This window comes from Papio anubis, chromosome 1, assembly GCF_008728515.1.
Source record: "Papio anubis isolate 15944 chromosome 1, Panubis1.0, whole genome shotgun sequence".
In the NCBI taxonomy this organism is placed as follows: domain Eukaryota; kingdom Metazoa; phylum Chordata; class Mammalia; order Primates; family Cercopithecidae; genus Papio; species Papio anubis.
This window is the reverse complement of record NC_044976.1, coordinates 75,640,341-75,653,301: the sequence shown is the minus strand read 5'-3', so window position 1 is coordinate 75,653,301 and position 12,961 is coordinate 75,640,341. Positions and strand designations below refer to the sequence as shown.

Below are 12,961 nucleotides of genomic sequence, written 5' to 3'. Positions count from 1 at the left end.
ATATATAAGATCATGTTGTTTGCAAACAAGGACAGTTTGACTTCCTCCTTTTCAATTGGGATGTCTTTTATTTCTGTCTCTTGTTTAGTTGCTCTGGCTAGAACTTCCAGCGATATGTTGAATAAGAGTGATGAGAGTGGGTATCCTTGTCTTGTTCTAGTTCTTACAGGGAAAGATTTCAACTTTTCCCTGTTCAGTGTGATATTGGCTGATAGATGGCCTTTTTGTGTTTAGGTGTGTTCCTTCTATATCCACTTTGTTGAGAGTTTTTATTGTGAGGGGATGTTGAATTTTATCAAATGCTCTTTCTGTGTCTACTGAGACAGTCATATGTTTTTTGTCCTTCGTTTTGTTGATGTGATACATCATGTTTATTGATCTGCAATTAATACTACTCGATCGTGGTATATTATGTTTTTGTTGTGCTGTTGGATTCAGTTTGACTGTATTTTGTTGAAGATTTTCACATCTATGTTCATCACAGGTATTGGCCTGTAGTTTCCTTTTTTTATTGTATGCTTGTTTTCTGGTTTTGTTATCAGGGTAATGCTGGCCTCATAAAACGAATTGGGAAGAATTACTTCTTTAATTTTTTTGGGATAGTTTGAGAAGAATTGGTGTTAGTTCTTTAAAAGTTTGGTAGAATTCGGCAGTGAAACCATCCCGTTCTGGGCTTTTCTTCGTTGAGAGACTTCTATTACTGCTTCAAGCTCGTTACTTAGTCTCAGTCCGTTCAGGTTTCTCTTTCTTCCTGGTTCAGTCTTGGTAGCTTGTATGTGTTCAGGAATTTATCCATTTCTTCTGGGTTTTCCAATGTATTGTGTATAGTTGTTTATAATAGTCTCTAGTGATTCTTTGTACTTCAGTCTCTAGTGATTCTTTGTACTACCCATTTGTAATATCTCCTTTTTTGTTTCTGAATATATTTATTTGGGTCTTCTCTCTTTTTTTCTTAGTTTGGCTAAAGGTTTGTTGATATTGTTTTTTTAAAAAGCCAGCTTTTTGCTTCATTGACTTCTTTTGTATTTTTCAGATCTCTTTTGTTTATTTCTGCTCTGATGTGTATTATTTCTTTTCTTATTTTGTGTTTGGTCTGTTCTTCTCTAGTAACTTGAGATGTGTTATTAGGTTAAATCTTTGTACTTTTTGATGTGGGCGATTATTGCAATAAACCTACCTTTTAGTACTGTTTTGCCATATCTCTTAGGTTTTGGTGTGTTGTGTTTCTATTTTCATATATTAAAGGAAATTTTTAATTTCCTTATTAAATTTCTTCCTTGACCCATTGGTTGTTCAGGAGCATGTTGTTTAATTTCCATATATTTCAACATCTTCTAAAATTTGTTGTGTATTTTGATTTCTAGTGCTTTTCTATTGTAGTCAGAAGATATTTTTGATATAATTTTGATTTCCAAAATTCACTGAGGCTTGTTTTGCGGCCTACCATGTGGTCAGTCTATCCTGGAGAATGTTCCACGTGCTAATAAGAAAAATGTGTAATCTGCCATTGTTGGAAGAAATGTTCTATAAATGTCTGTTAGTTCTGTTTGCCTGTAATCCCAGCACTTTGGGAGGCTGAGGTGGGCAGATCACTTGAGGTCAGGAGTTTGAGACCAGCCTGGCCAACATGGTGAAACCCTGTCTCTACCAAAAATACAAAAATTAGCCGGGTGTGGTGATGCACACCTGTAGTCCCAGCTCCTCGGGAGGCTGAGGCAGGAGAATCGTTTGAATTTAGGAGGTGGAAATTGCTGTGAGGCAAGATTGCGCTACTGCACTCCAGCCTGGGTGACAGAGTGAGACTCCATCTCAAAAATAAAATAAATTCAGTGTTTCTTTGTTGATTTTCTGTCCAGATGGTCTGTCCAATGGAGAGTGGAGTGCTGAAGTCCCCACCTAGTATTGTATTGTGATCTCTTCTCTCACTTTAGATCTAATAATATTTGCTTTATACATCTGGGTGCTACAGTGTTGGGTGCATACATATTTATAATTGTATGCTCTCTTGCTGAATCGATTCCTTTATCATTGTATTGACCTTTGTCTCTTTTTTATAGTTTTTGACCTAAAGTCTGTTTTATCTTATCTAAGTACAGCTACTCCTGTTCCCTTTTGTTTTCCATTTGTGTGGAATGTCCGTTTTCATTCATTCACTTTGTCTATGCATGTTTATAGGTGAAGTGAGTTTCTTGTAGGCAGCATATATAATACTTGGGTCTTTACACTTGGTGTGTGCACTTGTGCACACAAGTACAGATGTGTGTACAAGTGGAAGTTTAAATTTATTCTCCCTGAAATTTTCTTGTTAGCTCAAAATTAAAGCTGTAAATGTTTTTCAGGCTATTAGTATGTTCCAGTCACTATTCCTACATTCTCTGCATCAGATAATATTATTACTGTTTTATAGATGGAGATTTGGAGGCACAGAAAAGTTAAGGAACTTTCCTGTTTATACACCTAGTAAGTAATAGAGCCCAGATTTGAACCTAGGCATTCTGACAGGTCTAGTAATTAATGTTTGGGAGCTGATCTGAGGTCAGTATGGCTTATATCCACTATTATTTTAATATATAATCAAAATAATATTCATTAGGTGTCAGGATGTGGTGTTAGAAAATTTTAGGGTCTTGAGATGGCAGATATAATTCTTACTTTAATAGATTGGTGAAATGGTCCCTGGCAGAATGCTAGAGGATGTACTCAATCAGCTGTATTGATGAGTTCAGATAAAGTCCCTAGAACACAGTAAGAATGGATACTGAATGAAATTTTAACAGGAAGCGTATTAACTTATGTGTAGAATGAAGACATGAAATAAGTCATTCACAATTATAAGACTGAATGGGAAATTAGAAGCATATGAAGAAGACTTGTCTGTGTTTGAGATAAAATGTTTAAAAGCAATCAGGCCCCTCTTTCAATTATATCTCCCAGAAAAAAAAAAGAAAAAAGAAACCTCAGCAATCTTTATGGGTGTTGTAGCACATTTGTCTGATCTTTAATTTTTAATATTGTGACCAATATTAAAGAATTAGTTGACATAATTGCAGAGATTTTAGAGAATCAACTGAGATGACTATTAAATGATTAAAGGATTAAAAAGATGTCTGTGAGAAGTTCAAAGAGTGAAAATTTTGTTTTTGTTGAGGATGTAAGGAGATTATATTGCACAAGCAATTCATGAGGATAAAAATTGTATGGCATTACTAAAAGTGAAATATTAATTTTCGGTTAAATTCCTGGCATATGCATTTTTACCTTGCCTTCTCACTGTAGAGAGTGATCACTTTAATAGAGGAATTATCAGAGTACAACCTAAAAGAAGATTTTGAAAGTTATAACTTTATAGTACAACCTTTATGTAATACCTTCTTACCATATTCTGAACCTATGAACCATGTGATTTCAGTTTTCCATAGGAGACTCTGAATTTGTTCAGCGACAGTAAAGGCATTTGGACCATGGATTCATTCATTCACAAAATATTTATTAAAAACCTACTATATGCCAAGCTTACTTGGAATACATCATTGAATATAACTGATGAAAACCCCTGCCCTACTGAGGCTTACATTGTTTTGGGGAAAGACAGATGATTAATAATATACATAATAAATAAGTTAATTATATATATAATGTAAGAAGATGATAAACACAGTGGAAAAAATAAATCATAGTAAGAAAAATGGTGGGGTGAAGTTGCAGTTTTAAATAATAGCCTTGTTAAATGTTGAACAAGCAAATTGTATATTCTTAATTGAGCATATATTTCACTTTCTTAATAATTCTCAGGGTATGGGAAATAGAAAGATATGAGTTATATAGTATACTTTCATTTGAGTAATGCTAAATAATATTTTAAAGCAGAAACTCTTGCACATAAATCTTACAGTTCTCTAAAAGAGTGCTGTGATGTAGGATTGGCATTGCTTTCATTTTGCACGTGAGGAAACTGAGTCTTCAGGAAGGTTAAGTATCTTAATCAAGGTTACTCTGTTTAATTGGTGTCTAAGCCAAGACTGAAACCCATTTCTCCAGATTTCCAGTTCAGGACATTTGCCCTTATAGTATCTTAAGCTGTAAGCTCTTTTGATTCTTTATGTAGTCCATAATGTCAAATACTGGAATCTTCATAAACTTACGTAAGATGATTGTTATTACAACTATAAAAACTACAGGAGTCTTAACTGTCCATTATCAGTCTTTATTCTGAGAAATTGTGGCTTTTTCTTCTATTTGTTTTGCTTTATTTAGGATCAAGCAGAACAATTCTTTAGAAGTGGCCATACAAACAACTGGGCTGTTCTGGTAAGTATACTGTAAAAGTATACCTTTCTGTTCACATTAGATATGTATCTGAGAAATTTGTGCGAATCGTATTTTTGAAAATACAATTTATTTTTGTACATTTTATATCAGAAATTCTTTATTTTGATTTGGCTGTATTTTAAATTGACCACATCAACTATAATATTCTAGTAATATTCTTTGTCCTCTGTCAAGTGGTGATCTGAAAGTAAATTTAAGAATAAATTAGGAATGCTATTGTTAAAGGAAGCATTTTATAAAAGGTAGAAATATTTTAATGCTGGAAACTACTAATTGCATCTCTTATCTATAGTATTAGTTTATAGATACTCTCTACTTATGTTTTTTAAAATTTTTTCAGTTGTTTTTTCTGCTTCTAAAAATAGTAAATGACCACTGTAGAAGTTCAAATTACACAGAAAAGTTTAAAGAAGGCAGACTAATTTTGTTATGTGAATTTCACCTCAATTAAAGAAGACAGGGAAAATGGCTTCAAGTCCCACATCCCAGAGTTAATATTTTGGTAAGCATTGTTCAAGCCCTTTCCCTCTTCATATATAAGCATAAAGATGTATAGATATATGATTTTATATAATTAGGATCATATTATACCTGCTATTTTGCAACCCTTTAGCATATCTTAGGGATCTTTTCCTGCCAGTAGGTATGGAGATAATCTTTTCCAAAAGCTGCATTTTCTTCCATTTTATGAATGTACTGTAACCTCCAGTTTATGGGCATTTAGAGTCTAAATTTTTCATTATTGTAAATAGGACTGTGTTGAACGTTCTTATACACATAACTCTGTGACTTGACTGATTTTCTCTTTAGAATAAATTCCTAAGTATAAGAATGTGAAGTCATGGAGCATGATTGCCTCCAGAAAGGCTGTGGCTCCTTTTCTAAATCCAAGTTAGCTATATATTCTTAATTTTTATCTTAACTTTTTGACTGCTGGTCAACAAATTAAATTTTGTTTTAATTTGCATTGTTTCGATTTTTAGTAAGGCCTGCTTATTGGCCTTTTTTTTTTTCTTCTGCCTTTTGCCCAACCTTAGTGTGAATTACCATCTTTAATTTTTCTGGATTCATAAATTTGTAGTTTTAATTCCCCAAGTAGAATTCACATAATCAAATTTGTTTTTCCTATGGTTGGAAAATATTTGGATAATAGTTTCACTACTGGAGTTTCATTTAATGGCATTTATAGGATTAGGAAATATAATGTTTGACTTAATGAAAAAACATGTACAAGGGTTGGACTGGAAGATTAGGTTCAAAGAGGCAGGAAAGGAAGCTGATTTTGTGAAAAAGGGAGCAGAGAATGTACAGCATCTCAAAGCTAGTAATGCATGTTGGAAAAGGAAGAAAACTGGGGATTATAAATGGTAAGAATATAGTGGGAATATAAAGGAGATGGGTAGAGGAATTCAACTTAAAGTGCAGAATAAACATGCAAGACTATAATTAACTATTGACGCCAAATGAATGTTTGAGGCTTTGTAAATTTATTGAGAATCATTTGATAAAAACATAAATGAATTATCCATAGGTTCCTAGAAGTAAATAGGGTGATTACAGATTCTATACTTGTTTGTTTTAAATATAATAGCATTGTGATTAAATAGGACAGTGTAACATGGGTTCATGGCTCATTTTCTTGTTCTTCAAGAAAAAATCTCTTATATATGCTACCTTTCACAAGAAATTTTTCTGAAGTTACTGAGGAAAGCCTGCTAAAGATAAGGAGAGAGGATTTCAATGCCTACTTAAAAGTAAGGAGAACCATCAGGAGCCAGACCATCATCTACCAATTTGACAGGATAAACTTTCTCTACAGGAGACTAGGATCCCCTCAGTGTTCAAAAGGGGATAACTGCCTATGTGCAGACCAGCAATTGCCAAAGGGCTTATCTTTTGGAACTAAAAGACTGTTAGCTTATACTGACACACACATGAAAGCCTTCCTTGCTCTGGGAATCCTCTAACCAAACCTCTCTTCAATTTCAGTAACCTGGGATTCAAGTAAAAAATAAAAGATGAAAAAAAAACATTACTGACCTTTGTATTACAACTGCAGTTTTCTTTTTTTGTCCAATATTTTACATATTAGTATAGTGAAACTTGAATAAATTATTCTCTATTTTTTAAAATTAAAAAGGCAGTTTTTGGAGATGAGGTCTTGCGCTGCCTCCCAGGCTGGAGTGCAGTGGTGTGATCATAGCTCACTGTAGCCCTGAACTCCTGGGCTCGAGTGATCCTCCCACGTCAGCCTCCCAAGTAGTTAGAACTACAACCACAAACCACCACTCCTTGCTAAATTTTACATTTTTTTTGTAGAGATGGGGGACTCGTTGTGTTGCCCAGGCCGTTCTTTAACTTCTAACCTCAAGTGATCCTTCCACCCTGGCCTCCCAGACTGCTAGGATTATAGGTGTGAGCTACTGTGTCCAGCCAGAATTTTATATTTTTGACATATGGAATTTTACATTTTTATGTAGTCAAAAATTTAGTCTTTTCCTGATTGGATTCTAAATTGAAAATTTAATTTAAAAAACCATGTAATTCCTTTCTATTTGGCAGGGGCAAGAACACTTACACTATTCTCAAAATTGTCATTATACCTACTAAAGGCACAGGCATGTGATAGAAACCAGGATTGTGCTTGGTAGATGTATTACCAAGTGACCCTGATCTATATTTACCTACCTTAGAATGGGTTCTCAGCAACACTAACTTTTGAGGCATGGAATTACATTTTCCCAGCACCTTTAATATAATTCTTAGGAATTTTTTTAAACTATAAAACTTGATTGGATTGTTTCTAATTTTCTCTTTAGTTCAATAGCTTCTTTATAATGCACTCTCTTATATGCATTTATAACTGTTTTATATGTTATGTTTTATCCTGTGTCCTACATTTCTCACAACGAAGGAAGCAATCTGGAATGAAACAAATACTGTATAACCCTATGTAGCTAATTTTCTATTCTGTAAAGAAATTATGGGTATTGTCTTTGATTCTAAATAATTTAACTTTTTAGAAATAGAAATGCTATTGAGTCACAGAAATTGTGATAACTAAGTTGGTTCAGTATTTGATTAAATTTCCCAAAGATATGCTTTCTCTTAAGCTGAGTGGTCTTTTAAAATCTAATACTAGTTATGAAAGACTTCTCTTTGGAGAGATTAGTTTTACTGAAAATTCTTTTTTTTCTTTTTTTTTTCTTTTTTTGAGACAGAGTCTTGCTCTGTCACCAAGGCTGGAGTGCAGTGGTGCCATCTCTGCTCACTGCAACCTCCACCTCCCAGGTTCAAGCGATACTCATGCCTCAGCCTCTCAAGTAGCTAGAACAAAGGTGCACGCCACCACACCCGGGTAATTTTTGTATTTTTAGTGGAGGCGGAGTTTTGCCATGTTGGCCAGGCTGGTTTCAAACTCCTGTGGGCCCAAGTGATCCGCCCACCTTGGCTTCCCAAAGTGTTGGTATTACAGGTGTGAGCCACTGTGCCTGGCCTTTACCGACAATTCTTTATGTTTGCTGTTTTAAAGCCTGAATTATGGCATCCTCTTTCTTTAGAGATCTCTGTATCCTACTTAAAGAAAAATACTCTGCAGCTCCATGGTTAGCTTTGATGCATAAAAATTGTATTTTTGTTTTAATACTTTAGGTGTGTACGTCCCGATTCTGGTTTAATTATCGACATGTTGCAAATACTCTTTCCGTTTATAGAAGTGTCAAGAGGCTAGGTATTCCTGACAGGTAAGAAGCCTCAATAAAGCTTAACTTTGAACTTCAGTGAAAATAACCCTTAGGTAATTGTTATTATATTTGTATTTTGTGTTACTTTTGAAAAAGGTAAAAAAAAAATCTGATTTGAAGTTTTTTTGTTGTTGTCGTTAGAACATACTACCAAGTATAAATTAGATGTTCTTACGACCATAATGACAAATTGTATAAAAGAACAAATGCTAAGCTAAAAAGATTGGATAAAATATAATTATTTAGTGTAATGTATTTAATTAGTAAATGACTCAGTCAGGGTTTCTAATTGCAGATAACAGAGGGCAATTCTTATTGATTCAAGCAGAAAAGGGATTCATTGAAAGCATATTGTTTACCTTGCCAAATTAGTGAGAAGGTTGTATCCTTTAATAGCCAGGAACAAGGAAGCCTAGATATCAGAAGAGGCAGAGCTAAAAATCATAACTTAAAACAGTCTGGTGACAATAATGGAGCTGCAAATTGCTGAAGCCTAGACTCAGCCACTGCATAGCTGCTACACAATGTTGCTATTGCTTCCTGCTGCCAAAATTCGAATTTTGCTGTTCCAACTTTTTACTGTCTGTCTTATAGTGGTCTTGGTGGAAATGTTGTATTGGTAAAGTCCAGGTTCAGCACCCATGTCTGTGCTGCAGGGTGACTGGAAGAGCTAGTATATGGCATTGTTAGCCTGTATATAGGAAGGTGGGCTTTGCCTTATATGAAGACTCATAAAGTGGGAATTTTCCTACTTGTAGGGCATGGAGTTCAGGTAATAGGCAATATACCCACACCTTCACTCAGAGCACGTCTTCTACATTGTTTTGTCCATGATAGGTTTGTTTTTCCTACTACCAGAGCAGCTATAGCAAGAAACTGCAGTCAATTCAGTTATTTAGGTTTGATTTATTTAGTACCAGTGAGTCAGTGTGGAAAGAGCTATATAGTTAGATATGACTTTGAAATCTGGCTTTAGTGATGAATTTTCTTAAAGTCACTTTACCATACTAAGCTTGTTTCTCATTTGTTACATGGTAATAATAGTTCCTTCTTTCAGGATTCAGCACTTGCAGTAAAAACAAATAGAGATATGCATAAAGTGCTGCAGGAACAGAAAGGAAGCAGTGAATGACTCAGGAAACAAAGTTATATTACAGTCTTTGTCAATAGATCATTTCAGTCTGAGTAACTGACAAAACTATAATTTCCATATTTCATCTGGAAATCATGGCAACTAGATAATATTACTATTTTAAAATTACATTAAGTCTGAGAAGGAGGTTGATTTGTTATATCAAGTGTATAGATATAATTCTTGTCATTTGTCAATTGGTTTTTCTCAAATAGGCCTATGTAGTTAGCTTTTGGTCTTTAACTGCTCTTGCGTCTATGCTGGATATACTCTTCTAGAGAATCACTACGCATGGCTTGGCAATAGGTTTTTTTTTTTGGTAAATTAATCTTTATTCTATGAGTCAATCATTAAGATACGTTTAAATGATTTAAGTTAGATTTGGAGGGAGTTTTTAGGAATAGACAATAGCAACAGGATGTATTTTGTACATTATGTTTAATGGGTTTGTCCTTAGGTTTCTGAAGAATGTTATTTAAAAGCTTATTTCTCTTTCAAATGATTGCTTATCTATAGTTGTGTTTATGAAGTCTTTGTTGTGGGGTAATTAAGGATTTAAACAGTTGGTGATTTAAGCCATTTGTTATTTAATAAATAGAAATCAATAGAAAAGATTCTGCTAAGCTTCTGTTGGGTAAATAAATGTATGATTTGGAAATATTTTATCAGTTGTACAAAGCAAGCACAGTTTGTATTTTAAAAGTAAAAATACTTATATCCCCTAAATTGTGTTAGTCTAGTGTTAGAAAATGTTAGAGTGATATTAAAGACATTTTAATAAATAGGTTGCCAGAATTTTGTAATATTTCAAAATATTGACTCAGGGAAAAGGGTTATTAATGGTTCTGGGAGAAAATACAAAGATACACTCATAAGACCCTTGTAAGTGCTCTCTAGCTCGAGTATGACCAGTTTCTTATCTAAGTTCCATGCAGGTGAGGTTTTTGTACTTTGTGCCCACACTTTTTCTCCAACCTTATGGAGATTCTGTTTTTATTTGCCTGGTTTTAACTTCTTAAAATGTTTCATTATTTTTAGATAAATTTCTGCCCTCAAATAATTGTTTTGTACTAAATCCCTGTTTAGCTAACTTCAGTATGTTTAGTATGATTGAGATGAAGAAAAGGCATTAAGTAGGGTTTAGGTTCTAAGGTTAGTATGTGAAGCAAACATTGAGCCACAATTACTCCTGAAAGATTCTCAGATAGCACATAAATTACAGTTTAGTATTTTCTTTCATCAGGTCTACCACAGCTAGTTTTTCCTCCAGTGCTATTACTATTTTCTTCATTTGCACACTGGCTAAAGTGGTTTACTTATGATTAGGGCCATGTTTATGAAAAAATACACATATCTTTAACCTGGAATTGTGTTCCGCATGCTGTGCAAAGCGCATGGGAATTGAGGCCAACTTAGGGAATGTAGAATCATAGCTCCCATCTTATGTTTATTCTAGGGAATAAATGCATTTAGTATTAGGTTGATAGACATGATCTGTCTCTGTCACTCTCTTTTGGCTCAGTGCATGAGATTTAGGTCACAGAGTAAAATGTCTATATAATTTTTTTTAAAAATACCATTTAGCTCTACTACAGGTTGGATGGATGTGAGTTCATGTAGTGATCTCTGTCTGATGCATTGTTTCTATAAAATCCAATAGCTTTTCTGAGTCCATCTAACACTATTTTTTTCTTATTCTGTATTTCAATCGTATGTGAGATTAATCTTAAGCTTTTATTCTTTATTTCCCCTTACTCAAAGCTTTTTAGAGTATTTAGAAAAAAGTTCAAATCCCTTATTCTAGTACTCAAGACTTTTTGCAGTCTGATTCCAAGTCTGACATTCTGATCTTTTTAGTTTCTATCTCTTATGCTCCAGCCATTTTCTTCCTAGTCACTGTATTGTCCTTCATTACCTTGCACTGGTCACTCACCTACAGTTCTTTCCTTTCTCCTTCCCCTCTAGTTTTCTGACGTCCAGATTCAATCCATGAATTCCCTGAAGCTTTCTTGGTCTTTCTTGCATAAATGCTGTATTCGTACCTCTCTTTTGGCACTTTGTTACATGTGTTGATCTTATGTCTTCAAGGCTGGGTGTTATACTATGTATTTCTCACAGTGCGTTCTTTGGTATATTGTTGCAGTAAATGAGTGAATGAATAGTGTGATAAAGACCTGTAGCTAAGTAGAACTTCATTAGTCTAGATGAGAAAGGAAACTTTTATGAATACCATTTACTTATATTCTTTTAATCTTGTATCTCAACCCCCACAGAGCTAACAGTGCTGTATAGTCAGGTTTTTTTAGTCAGGTATTTTGTGTGTGTGTGTGTGTGTGTCTCACTCCATTGCCCAGGTGGGGTACAGTGATGTAAACACTGCTCACTGCAGCCTCAACCTCCTGGGCTCAAGTGATCCTCCCGTCTCAGCCTCCCAAGTAGCTGGAACTACAGGTGCGCACCACCATGCCTGGTTAATTTTTAAATTTTTTTTGTAGAGTTGGTATCTCACAATGTTGCCCAGGCTGTTCTTGAACTCCTGAATCAAGTGATCCTCCCACCTTGGCCTCCCAAAGTGCTGGGATTACAAGCATGAGCCACTGTGCCCAGCTATAGTGGATTTTTTTTTTCTTGTGTTTTATCTTTGAGACAGAGCCTTGCTCTGTAGCCCAGGCTGGAGTGTAGTGGAGCAATCTTGGCTCATTGAAGCTTCTGCCTCCCAGGTTCAAAGGATTCTTGTGCCTCAGCCTCCTGAGTAGCTGGGATTACAGGTGTGTTTTTGTATTTTTAATAGAGACGGGGTTTCGCCATGTTGGCCAGGCTGGTCTCACACTCCTGGCCTCAAGTGATCCACCCACCTTGGCCTCTCAAACTATTGGGATTACAGGCGTGAGCCATTGTGCCTGGCTATAGTTGATTTTTATGAACTATCTTCTAACTTATTCTTGAGGGATCTATGGCTGGGGCAATCTTACCAGGGCACTACTTGCCCAAAACAAGTCACCCTCAACCTTACATATTACCATTTAAGTTCCTTCAGGATGCATTTGTTTCCTTTTTGTCTTTTGTCCCTTTTAACTTCTTTCCCAGTTAATAGGTATTAGAATTAGAAGTAGGAGCTATTTGGTCAGTTATGTAAATTCTGGTAATGTTTCTGTAAGTAGAAAAAGTCACTAATTGTTGTTATTGTTGTTTTTTAAATCATGTTGATCGTATAGCTTTTGACTATTGCTCTTTATGCTGCTGTGGATTTGGCCTTATAAGTAAGAGGGCCTTGTCTGAAGTGGAGCGTTAATAAGCTGTTTAGCAATCTTACTGTATGGTAATTCCTTAAAATGTTTCTTTAAAAATGCTTGTGGCTTTCTATTCAGTAACAGCAGCCAATATGGATTCTTCTTCCTCTCCTGTAACACACATTCACTATCCATCATAATTCAGAGACTGTGTTAGGAATTTTATAATGAATTATTTTATTCCTAGAGACCTTTATGAGAGATTGCTTTTTCCCATTTTACATACTAAAAGTGGTTGCTCACAGTGGTTAAATGACTTGTCTAAGGTCAATTAAATATTAATAAAAATAGGACCACAATTTGAATTCAGGTCTTCTGACTTAATGGCCAGAGCATTACTATTTTAGCACAGCTGTCTTCTCCCCAAGAAATTACAACAATTAATATTTATGTAACATTTATAACTAATGAATTCTTTTAATATATATTGTCTGATTTTATTTTTATGACAATCTATAGATATTAGT

At 34.7% G+C, this 12,961-nt stretch overlaps 1 protein-coding gene across 2 annotated transcripts in view; it reads left to right on the top strand.

Annotated features, from left to right (window-relative positions):
* Window positions 1-12,961, top strand: part of PIGK (phosphatidylinositol glycan anchor biosynthesis class K) — a 183,863-nt gene that overhangs the window by 72,722 nt on the left and 98,180 nt on the right. For both annotated transcript variants that reach the window (XM_009211223.4, XM_003892091.5), the window contains exons 2-3: window positions 4,255-4,308; window positions 7,981-8,072. In XM_009211223.4, the coding sequence (XP_009209487.1) occupies window positions 4,255-4,308; window positions 7,981-8,072 (146 nt within the window). The remainder of the gene's footprint in view (window positions 1-4,254; window positions 4,309-7,980; window positions 8,073-12,961) is intronic.